At 57.6% G+C, this 13,806-nt stretch overlaps 1 protein-coding gene across 1 annotated transcript in view; it reads left to right on the top strand.

The window, feature by feature from the left end:
* C25H16orf96 (chromosome 25 C16orf96 homolog) overlaps positions 1–8,254 on the top strand; it is a 35,463-nt gene extending 27,209 nt beyond the window's left edge. The window contains exons 11-16 of the mRNA XM_070362523.1: positions 491–553; positions 1,889–1,981; positions 2,997–3,177; positions 3,281–3,383; positions 7,112–7,192; positions 8,025–8,254. Of these exons, the coding sequence (XP_070218624.1) occupies positions 491–553; positions 1,889–1,981; positions 2,997–3,177; positions 3,281–3,383; positions 7,112–7,192; positions 8,025–8,254 (751 nt within the window). The remainder of the gene's footprint in view (positions 1–490; positions 554–1,888; positions 1,982–2,996; positions 3,178–3,280; positions 3,384–7,111; positions 7,193–8,024) is intronic.
* The last annotated feature ends 5,552 nt before the right edge of the window (positions 8,255–13,806 follow it).

Here is a 13,806-nt window from a genome sequence, read left to right as displayed (position 1 = left end):
TGGGCTCCACGTTCTTTCATGAGGAAACAGAGGGTCAGAGAGGGAGGGGGCCCCTGCGAGGCCACTCAGGGAGCTTGGGCAGACCTGGAACTAGAGCCAGGCCCCCACCCCATCCAGACAGAGCCCCCGGCAGAGGGACCCGATCTTCCTGGGGGGCTCCTGTCCTCAGGTCACCCCTCATGCCCTCCAGTGTCCCACCGTGAAGGGTCGCTCTCCCCGGTTGAGAAGGCCTCCACTGTGTTTGGGGCGAGGAGAGAAACTACAACCACTTTTATCCCCCACTGAGGCCCCAAGTGGCCCCACGTGACGGTCAGCTGGGGCCAGTGGAGCTGAGCTGAGCCAGGCCAGGCCAGAAGGAGTGGGATCTGGGGGGAAGCCCTGGCCCTGAGGCACGGACGGACCTGCAGCCTCCCCCAAGCACTGCCCAGGGCAGGGGTGGCCTCATGGGGCCCAGCCGGGGCGGCGGCTGACGGAGTGGGGTGTCTTCCAGGAAACTGTTTGAGCGGGTGAAATGCATCTCCTGCAACTGGCCCGTGGAGATGATGACCAGCCCGTGAGTACTGCGGGGGTGGTCGGGGACGGGAACATCCATGCACACCGTTCTGTGCACACGATCCCATTAGCTCCCTGGGCAGTACTGTGCCCCTCCCTTCCCCAGTCCCGTCTGCTGCCCGCTGTGTCCAGGAACAGGGTGGACTCCAGAGGAAAAGGGTAAGAGGAAGCTCGGGGAAAGCTGAACCCTGTAGGACTTCCCTGCACATGTTTTTATAGTCTAATACTTTATGTATTGAGGTGAAATTCACATACAAAATCAGCCATTTTAAAGTGGAAAACTCAGTGGGATTTAGTGCATGTGTGTGCATGCTAAGTGGCTTCAGTCATGTCCGATTCTTTGCGACCCTATGAACTGTAACCTGCCAAGGTCTTCTGTCCATGGGATTTTCTAGGCAAGAATACTGGAGTGGGTTACCATTCTCTCCTCCAGAGGGTCTTCCCAACCCAGGGATCTAACCCTGGTCTCTTATGTCTCCTGCATTGGTAGGTGGGTTCTTTACCACTAGCGCCACCTGGGAAACCCCAAATGAAAGTGTAAGTCTCTCGGTCGTGTCTGACTGTGACCACATGGACTGTAGCCTGCCAGGCTCCTCTGTCCATCGAATTCTACAGGCAAGAATACTGGAGTGGGTAGCCATTCCCTTCTCCAGGGAATCTTCCTGACCCAGGGATCAAACTGGGGCCTCCTACATTGCAGGAGGATTCTTTACCATCTGAGGGAAGCCCATTCACCTCAAATTCCAAAATATTTTCATCTCCCCACCACTCAGATCAAGATGTAGAACAGTTCCAGCTCCTCAGAAGGCTGATGCTTTAATTTTTTGTGATGAGGTCAAATACACATAATATAAATTAACCATTTTAAAGTGAACAGTTCAGGGACTTCCCTGGCTATCCTGTGGTTAAGATTCCTTGCTTCCATTACAGGGAAGGGTTACAAATTTGACCCCAGGTCGAGGAATTAAGATCCCACGTGCTGGGTGTTGTGGCCTAAGAAAAAAAAAAGAAAGTGAACAGTTCAGGGACATTTAGTACATTGACAATATGGCCCAACCCCAAAAGGAAACCCCGTGCCCATCCGCAGTCACTTTACATTCTCCACTGAACCCATGGCACCCTCCAACCCACGTCCCATTTCTAGGACTCACCCGTTCTGAGTTTTCCTTTTATCATCAGAACAGTTGTTCTCAATGACCTACGAAGAGGATGGTGGCCCCACGCTGTGGATCTTTCTGGAGGAAAGGCCACGTTTGAGGGTGGGCTTCCAGGAGGAGGTGGGAGCCGGGCCCTCTGCTGGCCACGTGCACCCCCCCTTTGCTCTTGTCCTCCACAGGCAACTCATCACCATTCGCAACACCCACCTGCTGCCATGGCTGCGGCCGGCCAGCGCCAACAGCTACGAGTACCTGCAGCGCCAACAGATGAGGTGAGCAGGTAGGGGTCCGGGCGCAAACTGCAGTCCCAAGACGCAAAGACTGTCCAGGGCACCGCAGCCATCTGTGAGGGACACTGTCCCGGGTGGTGGGGCTGCAGACGGGTGCGTGAGATACTCACGGGGAGAAGAACGAACAGGTTCTCAGGCGTCTGTTGTGGACCAAGAACTGTTAGGTGAGGGAGGGTCTCAAACCTCACACGCCCCTGTGAGTGAGGTTGACAGACTGGCTTCCTGCTGGAAGAAGTGAGTCATGACCCCTCGGGGTCCTCGGGGGGCTTCCCGTGATTGGGCAGGCTCTGTGCCAAGTGCTCTGATAGTTCGGACCTCATTGAAACCTTACACTTTCCCTTTGAGGTCATTCTGCTATCATCCTATTTCACAGTTGAAGAAACTGAGGCTCAGAGAGTTTCAGCCACCGGCCTGAGGTCACAGCTAGCGTATGGCAGGCCTGGCACCTCAACCTTCATGTTTCTCTGCCCCCCGGCCGGCCCCCTAGCCCCAGCCCCGCTCCTCAGCCCCTGACACCCCATGGCTTCATGAGTGCTTCCGACACCTGGGCCCCTAGGCTCGAGGGTGGGGAGTGATAGCTGGACAGCAGCCATGGCCACGTGAAGGTGAGGGGCCTGGGGGCCTGTGCCTGATGCCCCCTTCCCTCGCCTGACTCTTGAGATGAGAGGTTAAGAGGGACGGGTGGTCCAGTGATTAAGACTTAGCCCTTCCAATGCCGGGGGCTTGGGTTTGATCCCTGGTCTGGGAACTAAGATCCCACCTGCCCCACAGTGTGATCAAAAAAAAAAAAAAAAAGAGGTTAAGAGCCTGTTCTTGGCAGGCCAGACCAGGGCCCCAGGTCTCGGGGAACACAGCTCTCAATTTCTGCTCTCTGCCCCAACGGTGTCTGTCTGTCCAGAGTTCCCCAGCTATTGGCCAGGCCCTGGGACCCAACCTGAGGCTCCTCTGGGGCGGAGGTGCCTCCAGGTAGCTGCTGACCCCACTGTCCTGCCCCCAGGGAACAACAGCAGCTGCAGAAACTGCAGAACCTCGGAGTCCCTGAGAGGAGCCTAGACTCACTGGGCCCCCCGCAGGACTGGGGTGATGGCCCCAGAAACGACACCAACCTCGAGTTCAAGCCATACGGCTTGTCGACAGTCTACCCCTATGGGGACCCTGAGTTGTTGGACTATGACTCTGTGAGTCAGGCCACAGCCCCTGGAGGTGGGTGACCCCCGGGGAGGCGGGCCCTGCTGCCCCTGTGGACACTCCCTGACCTGGGGCCTGGGCTGCCTTAACCAGGCTGAGGTGGACCTCCTGGGAGTGGACGGGATCCTGTACAAGGGCCGAATGACCAGCAAGGACAAGAGGCGGCCGCTGACCAGCGCGGAGAAGGAGCTGGCGGGTGAGGAGCGTCAGCCTGCCTGGGCACCCCTGCCTGGGGTCTGCCTTTGCTGGGCAGCGTGAGGCCCCGTGTGAGACAGGTGGGACCCGGAGCTGGCAACACCTGGGACGGGGGCTCTTCACATAGCCGCTGGCAAACGTGGCTCTGTGTGCCAGGCGTGTACTGGGGAGTGGCTGGGGAAGGGCACCAGAGGGCCTCCCTGGAGTGCTGCGTACGATGGGAGAGTCATGACAGGGACACTGGTCCAAGGGAGAGGTCCCAGGCTGTTGTCCCGAGGCCTCAGAAAAGGGAAGAGAGCTTCGCTGGATGAAGGAATCAGCTGGGACGAGAGTGCTCTGGGGAGGGGGTACGGGCAATAGCAGCCGCAAAGGAGCTGTGCTGGGTGCGAGGCAGGCCCGGCTGGGAACTCAGGAAGGTGACTCTACCTGGGCCGGGGTCGGGCGTGATGAGGAGAAGACAAGGACAGGCCAGGAGGCCTGTGTCCGGACTGTCACAGGTCAGGGAGGGCTGGGCCCGAGGGAGACGGGGAATGAGTCACTCCGGTTGCTGCACCATTGTGGCTCTGGCTCCAGCTGGCTCTGGCTGGGGACCCTGGGGACTCAGCTCCAGCACTGGGCCAGAAGCACCCAAAGGGGCACCTTCTCTGTGCCTTTGAGGTTCCCCTGTCTGGGAAGAGGGGCTCCACACACTGCCCTAGTGGGGTTCGTCCAGGAGCCACAGAGTCCCGGCTGTGGTGTCCCCCATCACCCCATTTGCCTCCACTGACTTGAGAACAAGCATGAGACACCTAAGCCCTGGTGTGCGGGAGAAGACTGCGGCCTGCTTTAGTGCCCTGGGGCCGCAACAGACGTCCACCGGCTGGGCGCCTGGAGAGGACAGCAGTGAGCTCTCTCAGTTAGGAGGCCAGACATCCCAAATCAAGGTGTGGGCAGGGCCGTGCGCCCTCCTAAGGCCCCAGTGGAAGACCCCTCCTGCCTCTTGCAGCTTCTGGGGGCCCCAGGCATTCCTGGGCTTGTGGCTGCATCACTCCCGTCTCTGCCTCTGTCTTTGAGTGGCTTCTCCCCGTGTCTCTTCCTCTTCTGTCTCTTAACTCAGATGGCCTCACCTCAAGAAGTGTGTGTGCTCAGTTGCTCAGTCACGTCCGTCCGACTCTTTGCAACCCTCTCCAGGCTCCTCTGTCCATGGGATTTTCCAGGCAAGAATACTGGAGTGGGTTGCCATTTCCTCCTCCCATCTCAAGATCCTTCACTTATTTACATCTGCAGGCACCTTTTCTTCAAACAAGGTCACATTCACAGGTTCCGGGGGCCATGTCTTTTGGGGGGCTGCCATTCAACCCACCACAGGCCCCTGCCCTGATCCAGTGGGGCAGGACACATCTCGAGCCCTTTATTTCCCCAGACCATGCATGTCACCCTTGCAGTGTTAACAGCTCCATGTGGACAAGGTTTGGCTGCTCCAGGCCCCGGGAGAGGGAAAGAGACTATCAGAAAGAGACTCAGGCCAGGCCTCTAGGACCACCAGGCAGGATGACAGCAACGGTGGCGAACACTGAATGGGCTCAACTTCTTTCTTTTTAAAAATATTTTTATTTATTCTGTTTGGTCACGCCACATGGCATGCGGGATCTTAGTTCCCTGACCATGGATCAAACCCGCGCCTCCTGCGGTGGAAGCGCAGAGTCTTAACCACTGAACTGTCAGGGAAGTCTCTAATGAATCCAACTCCTTGCCATGCCCTGCACTGCCTCCTTTCACTCTGCAAGAGCCAGGGAGGCATTGCACAAACGAGCAAGTGAGGGCTGCTTGCCTGCTCCCCTTTGGTGGAGGGGCCAGAGTGACATACAGACCCCACCCTCGTCCCCCATCATCGGTCAGACGGTGACCCCCTCCACCCAGCTGCCCCAGACTGTCACCGGAGCAAGGGGCTTTTCTCCCCTCCAGTTCCACGCAACAAAGCAGGACTGAACCAGGACGCCTCATTGCTTTATCTTGCTTGGGGGCCACAAAGTCTAACTGGCAATTGGGATCACTTTAAAACCTGCCTGTGGCTGGATTTTTTTGACCAGGTTGTGTTATTGCTCGTTTGTTACTCGAAAGAATATTTGGGCATGCTAAGTCGCTTCAGTCTTGTCTAACTGTGCGACCCTATGGACTGTAGCCCACCAGGGTCCTCTCCATGGGACTCCACAGCCAGGAATACTGGAGTGGGTTGCCATTTCCTCCTCCAGGGGATCTTCCCGACCCAGGATCAAATCCGTGTCTCTTACATCTCCTACATTAGCAGGCAGGTTCTTTACCACTAGCGCCACCTGGGAAGCCCAATCCAAGACACACCCAGAACCTAAACCTAAACTAGGTGACGCGAACCCTGCCCAGGGCCAGCCTGGTCTCATGCGTCCATCTGTCCTTTGCCCGCAGGGCCACTGAGGGCCGTCCCGCCAGCCTGTGCCCTCCCCTCCGATGCCCACACTGTGGCCAGGATCTCAGGCGGGCCAGAGGAACCCCTGGTGCCTAGTGAACAGTGCCCCCAACAGGAGGCTGGACTTCCAGAGAAGTCTCAGTGCAGGGAGGGCTGAGAATAGGCAGGGCTGAGGTAGGCAGAGGTGGCTGGGTCACAGATGGAGGCGGAGGCGCCTCACCAGTCTGGCTGCTGTCCTCACCAGCCCTGGGTGGATGGCCGTCGTTGACCCCTCCTCACCCCCTCATCCTTCCAGCACCTTCACTCTCACGGCCTCTTCCCTGCACGTTCCCACCTCATGCACTGGCCTCTGGTCTGGGAGGCTGGCCATGGAGATTCTTGGCTGGACCCCCGTCCAGAAAGGGTGAAGGATGGAGCCAGACCCCAAAAGCCATGTATTGTGCGACGCCCTCCTATGAAGTGTCCAGAACAGGCAGGTCTCGAGACGGAAAGCAGGTTCGTGGTCGCCAGAGCTCAGGGGAGGGGAGAACAGGGGTGACTCACTCATGGGTACCAACCTCTTTTAAGGGTGATGAGATGTTCGGGAACTGGATGGGTATGGCGGCCACACAGCCTTGTGAATGAACTTGATGCTACCGAAGTGTTCACTTTGAATAATTAATTTTATGTGAATTTTACCTCAAAAAAGTGTTTCCCAGGTAGCACTAGTGGTAAAGAATCCACCTGCAATGCAGGAGACCTAAGAGACGTGGGTTTGATCCCTGAGTCTGAAAGATGTCCTGGAGGAGGAAACGGCAACCCACTCCAGTATTCTTGCCTGGAGAATCCCATGGCCAGAGGCGCCTGGCGGGCTATTTCCATGAGGTTGCAAAGAGTTGGACACGGCTAAAGTGACTCAGCACGTACATACCTTTAAAAAAAAGTGCTCACAGAGAAGATGAAGGACAGGGAGGTGGAGCGGGGCACTGCGGTGGCCGGCCCTGGTGGGAGTCGCTAAGAACTGGCAGCCTCCATCTGTCTACGCTAGAATAAGGGCTCTCTCCTCCCTGGCCTTGAGTTACTTTCAGAAAGGGTTTTCCTAACACCTCCGCCTTGAGAAGGGGAGGCGGGGAGGGAAGAAGGGGCTTCCCTGCACGAGTAGGTGGGGGTTGGGTGTGTGAAGAGGCGGGATAGGGGCCGCAGGGCAGGTCCCATTGGAGTGAAGGGCCTTTGTGGGCACCAGAGGACGGGATGTGGGCCTCCAGGTGGGCAGAGCCCTGGGGGCGCCCCCACCCACGCTTGTCTCTTCCCCTTTCTTCTCCGCTAAGCTGTGAAGGTCCCACATCCCCCTGCCCGAAGCCCGCATGAGGGTACCCGCCTGAGCACCCTATTTGGTGCCATCTCCTCCGGTGAGTAGCTGCCCCCAGCTCCCTGGCCCAGCTGGGATTCCAGTAGCGTGTCTGGGCCCCCATTCCCAGCCTCAGGCTTTCCAGCCCCACCTCACCCATCTCTCCCCTGCCCAGACCCAGAAGGCCAGAGAAGGTCCCTTCAGCAACCTCCTCCTGGCACCCAGTGCCCTGAGCAGGGGCTCCCAGCCATCCAGGGCTCCAGCTTCACCCTCCAGCCATGCCTCCTGGTCCAGGTGCCATCCCTGGGGCCCAGGGCTGGAGTCTGTATTCCCGGAGTCGAGCTGGCTGCAGGGCTGGGATAAGGGTGCCCATTCATTCCTTCGGGCCTCTCCGCTGGGGAACCGAGAGCCGAGTCAGGGGGGTGGGGTGGGGGGGCAGCTGAGGTCACGACTCCTCGAGTCTCATCACCAACCTGAGCGCGTTTTACAGCACACAGAGTACTTCCTCCACTCTCACCTCACCCCATCCTTATCTCATCTACTGTCCCGGCTGGGGAGGCCGCTACAGCAGGGGAGCTGAGGCACAGTGACCTTGAACTGGGGAATCCCGGCCTCCAAGCCTCGTTTTCTCTAGGCTGCCCTGCTCCATGTCCTCGTCCACCTCTGGTTTCATCTATCTTGGATGGATAGATGAAACTACCCATCCCCCAGGATGGATACTCCTACCCCCACCCAGGAAGTGTCAGATGCCCTGGCTGGGTGATCAGAGGTGAACACTCCCAGTCTTGGGGCTTCTCTTTTCCTTAGAGGGGATGGCCCCGTCGGGCCAGCCTCTCTCCAGAATGTTCTTGGGACACCTCGTGGGTCTCTCCTGCCCCTCCCGCCCACTGCAGCCCTGCCCCCCCGCGTCAGCATGGGCTCAGCCGCCTCGGGCCCTCTGCCGACGATGCCCGCTCGGCCTCCGTCTCTCCCGCCCGTGCTGCTGCTGCCACCACTGACGCCATCTCTGCAGGACCCTAAGCTGGGCCCCCAGCCGGCCCCAGGGGCTGCCAGGCACCCACGGTCCCTGCGCCTCGAGTCCCGAGCCAGCCTGCAGTCCGCCAAGGAGCCCAGCAACCCGTGAGCCCTGCGCCCGCCCCCTCCCCACCGGCATCTCCACCCTCCCCCGCAAGGCAGAGACACTGCCCTGGGCAAGGTGCGGGGGTCCTGGGCTTAAGGGAGGGGTCTCCACAAGGGACTCATTTTGACCCAGTAGCTGCTTTTAACTTGGTATGGATACACCCGACACAATCCATCTCATGTTACGTTTCATGGAGAACGCAGCTTTCTTGCTAGACTGAATTTTCCACTAAACCAATTGAATTCCTTGACCCATTTTCAATACAGCACAGTTACAGTGGTTTTAAAAAACAATCACTTTCCTTTTTATTTTGCTGAAATGATTTCATCAGGATGCGTTCCAATCACAGCCGATACCGCTGTCCATTTTCTTTAGCGAGCGTTATTTCTCCCAGGACCGGTTTTCTCATGGGAACCGGGTTTTACTGCATGCATGCTTTTTTACTGTCTGTTGATTCTTTCCACCAGTAATCACTGTTATGAGTTGGGTGTTTAAAGAATCTGATTGTTTGTATTTACTTCTGGCTAATCCACAAGACACTTGGAGCAAAAGCCCTGGAATCCTCCAGGACCGCTCCATCCTGTTTGGCATCTTGCTGGTTCTTTGGGTCACGTGCTCACTGTCTGTGTGCTTGGTGGACTGACCACCAAAGCATGCTCATCTGGGGTTCCATGACTGGCCCTGGGGCAAAGAGCAGCGCGCTCATACCTGCCTGATGGGTCCCTCAGGCCGTGTGGTTTCTGTCCCTGGGATGGTTTTGTGAGTGTGTGAACGCACCACAGGGCTTGGGAAATCTTAGTTACCCGACCAGGGATCGAACCCCTGCCCCCTGCATTGGAAGCGCAGAGTCTTAATCACTGTACCACCAGGGAAGTCCCTGGGTGGTTTATCGGTCCCCCTTCTCCCTCTCGGGCTTCCCTGGTGGTTCAGCAGTAAAGATTCCACCTGAAAAAAAAAAAAAAAAAGATTCCACCTGCAAGGCAGGGGATGTACGAGACACAAGTTCGATGCCTGGGTTGGGAAGATCCCCTGCAGGAGGGCATGGCAACCCAGTCTAGTATTCTTGCCTGGAGAGTCCCATGGACAGAGGAGCCTGGCTGGCTATAGTCCAGAGGGTTGCAGAGAGTCGGATGCGACTGAAGCGACTGAGCACGCACGCTTCTTCATCTCAGTTTGGCTGTTTCTCCCTTTCCACCCCTAGGTTGTCCAGTTGCACCCTCCACCCTTTGTATGCTTCCTGACACTTCTGTCACATTCCACAAAGACTAAAAAAAAGCTTCCTTCTGCCTGGTTTTGGGGCACACCTCCCCCTAGCATCCACCAGAGGCCCCTGGGGTGGTGGAGCGAGTCAGGGAGTTGGGTGGGGGGCGGCGAGCTGCCCTGGGGATCCCCCCTGGGGGCATCAGGGCGCTGGCATGGCAGAGGATCCTCTGGACCAGTGGCCAAAGGCGTCCTGGGTGCTGAGTGCCTACCCCCCCGACCCCCAGTGATCCCCCAGCCCCGCCTCCCCTCCCACGCACCCCCTCCTGGACCTGACTTCTCTTTTCTTTCTCCGAGGACTGCGTCCAAATGAAGCCGAGCGCTTCCTGAGCCCCGTGACCTACGCCGCCTTGGGGGACATCAGCCAGTGCAGCCCTGGCCCCACCCCCGTAGCAGAGATGAGTATTTTTATCAACTTCTCCCCAGAATAAAACCTTTTACTTTTCTGACTGTGGATGAGGGTGACTGGCCCCATGCCCTCTGCAGTGGCTGGCCTTGCCCGTCCCACATGGGTGGGTGGGCCTGTCAGCCCCGTGCCAGCCACCACCCCACCGGGGCTGAATCTCCACAGAGAATCATGACAACCCTCCCCTGCCCCATCACACACGCCCCCACGGCACAGTGCCCTGTGCGGCCCTGGCCCTGAGTGGTGGGCCTTACCCAGGCTCACACGGTAAGGTGTGGCTTACCCAGGAGGCTGTGGTGTGACTTACCCAGGCTCACACGGTAAGGCCTCAGCTCTCCAGCCACCTGCCCAGGAGGCCGTGCTTCCTGGGTGCCGGACACTGGTGTAAGGAGTCCAACTTCCAACACCTCTCCCGTGTGGCCTGGGCTTGGGCCAGAGGAGAGGTGGGGGCCCCAGGAAAGCGCCCGAGCCAGGCGCGGTCAGGCTTGTGTTCTGCCGCCTCGACATGTGGGGACTCACAGCAGCCAAGCCCTGCTCTCTCAGCCCCTGGTAGCTGCCTTCCAGCCCATTTTTTCAATTTACAGATGGAGTCAGTGCTTGAGTGGGCTCCTGAAGCCCGGGGATGGAGGGGTGAGCCAGGTAGGGCCCTGGGTAACTGTTTGCCCAGGGACGGGTCTCCTGGGTGCTTGGGAAGGAGGGGGGCGGTGAGCCCACCTGCAGCCAGCCAGGAGCAGTCTTGAAGATGACAGTTCTGTCCCCCATGGGGGCTGGTGGGGAAGCCAGCTTTTGGCCTGATTGCAGGCGGGAGCTGGAGGCAGAATCCTTGCCAAGGAGAAGGGCAGAAACCCCCCTGCCCTGTTCCGGACCCCGGGGGCGGGGGACCTGCTGGCCTTGGCAGCTGGGAGGGCGGTGCTGCACCTCCTCCTGTCGGGCTGAGGGGGTTGGGGGGGGCCGATGCTCAGCAGGGTGTCCACCCCCCAGCAGGGGAAGGTGCTTCAGGAGTGGGTGAAACCGGGGGTGGGGTCAGTAGAGGGGGCACTTTTGAAGGCCCTGGGTCCCACCTCCTGCTCTGCTGGGGGACCACAGTTCCTGGCTGGGCCAGGCTGGACAAGGAGTAGTGTGACCAACTGTCCTGGTCTGCCTTCGAGTGAAGAGGGATCCCTGGAACTTTCTGTTTTAAGGCTCAGATGAGGGGATTCCCTGGTGGGCCAGTGGTTAGGACTCCAGGCTTTCACTGCCAAAAGTTCCAGGTTCAATCCCTGGTTGGGGAACTAAGATCCCACAAGCCGTGTGGTGCAGCCAAAAAAAAAAAAAAAATTCTTTATAAAAACATTTGCTAGGTTTCAATATTGCAGGAATGCAAATTCCCCATAATGGCTATTTTGATGGTGTTGTTGCTGTGAAAAAAGCACATTAAAACTTGCCTCCCTGGAGGTCCAGTGGTTAGGACTCCAGGCTTTCACTGCCAAAGGTTCCAGGTTCAATCCCTGGTTGGGGAACTAAGATCCCCAAAGCCTTGAGGTGCAGCCAAAAGAAAAAAGACTGAGATGAATCAGCCCTGTGGAGAGGGAGGTACACAGGCTGGCCTGGCATGAGGGGCACAGATGAGATGGCTCTGGCCAAGCAGAGAATCCTACCTCGGTGTGTTGCATGGTGACTGCTCTGCACCCCAAAACCAGCTCCACAACCCACCAATGCAAATGAAAGGGTCACTGAAGGTTCTCTTCCTTTCAAAGACCACAGACTCATTAACCCTAAGGTATGCACCACTGACAGCATGTGTCCCAGACCAGATGGTGTGCCTTGGAGAAGGCACCACAGGACCCCGCCTTGTGGCTCGCCTGCAACGTGGGAGACCTGGGTTTGATTCCTGGGTTGGGAAGATCCCCTGGAGAAGGGAACGGCTACCCACTCCAGTGTTCTGGCCTGGAGAATTCCATGGACTGTATAGTCCGTGGGGTCGCAGAGTCAGACATGGCTGAGGGATTTTCACTTTCAGGACCCCAAAGCAGGCCGCCAGGGGCACCGGAGGAAAGGCCTTCTGGGCAGGGACGTCTTAGGGGCACATGGGTCTCCCTGGCACCACTCCCTTGGCTGACTTGAGCCCTGACTTTCCATGGATTCGAGAGCTCTAAGCAGAGACCCTCCAAATACACACAACCTCCAGAGAAGGGCTTCTCTTCTCTCTCCCCTTCCTCTTGCTCTCAACTTTTCCTAGATCCATAGAAAATGAGCCCCCCCCCCCAATATTTGCACCTCATATCTCCCAGGAGATGAGAAAGGGCCAGAAAGCTGAGCAGAACTCTGCCAGCAGGCTCCTGGTGCCTCATGCTGGGCTGGCCTCAGCCATCCAGGGACCCAGCACCCTTACACCCCTAAAAGAGCTGCGTTCTTCTAAGACTTACTTGAAATACATATATTTCCCAAACATCAACTGTGGCTAAGCAACCGGAGACCTTTCCAAATGCAGGAACTGGAAATAGCCCTTGCCTCAAAAGATCTCCTTTTGGCCAACCCGGGCGGCCTCCCCAACACAGACACCAGGAGGAACTGGAGTCAAAGCCCTCATCTGTCCTTAGAGGAGTCTGGCTATGAAAAGACCCTCAGAGACCTCCAGGGCCACAGCGGCCCCGCCGGCCGCCAGGCTGTGGGGGAACAGTCTTGGGAGCCGCGTGGTTTTCTGCTTCGGCTACAGTGTTCTCAGGGGCCCTGAGTGTCTGCCTCCATCCAGGGGAATCTCAGAACAAGCCCTTCTCTTCACAGCTCTGAAGGAGGCACCCTGCCTGCCTGCAGAAAGCATTTCAGAGCCTCCTTTCACCCCTCCGGTCCCCCCTCCCCTGACAGAGCAGGACATCTACTTTCACAGATGCTCCTGGGGAAGAGCAAATCTCTTTCAGAGACGCCAGCTGACTTGAGGTGCAAGGCAGACACAGCCACCATGGTGGCCAGAGGAGTGGCTGGCCAGCCAGGGCCAGGCTGGGAGGCCTCCCACCGTGATGGGTCAACTTCAACCAGCTGTGGCCTTAAGGGAACTTGGGCCAGATGTGACAAACGTCCAAGGTAAGCTGGAAGTGGAGCTTTTCATGTAAACTGATTTTAGAGTGCTGGCCAACAAATCGAGCCCAACGGCACACACCAGGGGCCTCCGAGTCTGAAAACCCTTAAGATGCCCGATCATTTAATGGGCTTCCCAGGAGGCGCTATTGATAAAGAACCCGCCTATCAATGCAGGAGACATGAGCGACGCAGGTTTGATCCCTGAGTTGGAAGATCCCCTGGAGGAAGGCATGGCAACCCACTCCAGTATTCTTGCCTGGAGAATCCTATGGACAGAGGAGCCTGGTGGGCTAGAGTCCATGGGGTCGCAGAGTCGGACACGACCAAAGTGACTTTGCATGCATGCACAATCATTGAAGAACAGGGCCCACCCACGTCAAGTCACATGGGGAGGCTAGGCCTCCATGTCCATCTGCAGTCGTGTCCCCTCGTCAGAAAGGAAAGCTCCAATCACATTCTTCCCGGAACCTCTGGGATGCAAATGGTGTTTTCAGAGTGAAATTTTTGGAAACAAAGTGATGGAGCTCAAGTCTGGTGATCAGGTGGGTGGTGATGAAGCCCAGAGGCTGGTCTTCATGTGTTGTTGAGGAGGCTCCAGGAAGTGCCAAAACGGACAGCTAAGAATGGCTGTAAATGTGACTGTTCCGTTTGTACCTCATCTTTGCATTTTAGCCAGTTTGCACTTGCACATGTGGTGGGAGGTGATTACTGACTCCTCCTGTCTTGCTTCTGAGCCTCCAGGCTTGGAGAAGTTGAAGTTCCAGGTTCTGTGTTGCCCTTGAGTTCCATCCGGAGTGCTTGACATCTATGTGGGCCCACCTCTGCCTCCCCT

Source organism: Bos mutus, chromosome 25, assembly GCF_027580195.1.
Source record: "Bos mutus isolate GX-2022 chromosome 25, NWIPB_WYAK_1.1, whole genome shotgun sequence".
In the NCBI taxonomy this organism is placed as follows: Eukaryota; Metazoa; Chordata; class Mammalia; order Artiodactyla; family Bovidae; genus Bos; species Bos mutus.
This window is presented reverse-complemented; position numbering and strand designations above follow the sequence as displayed.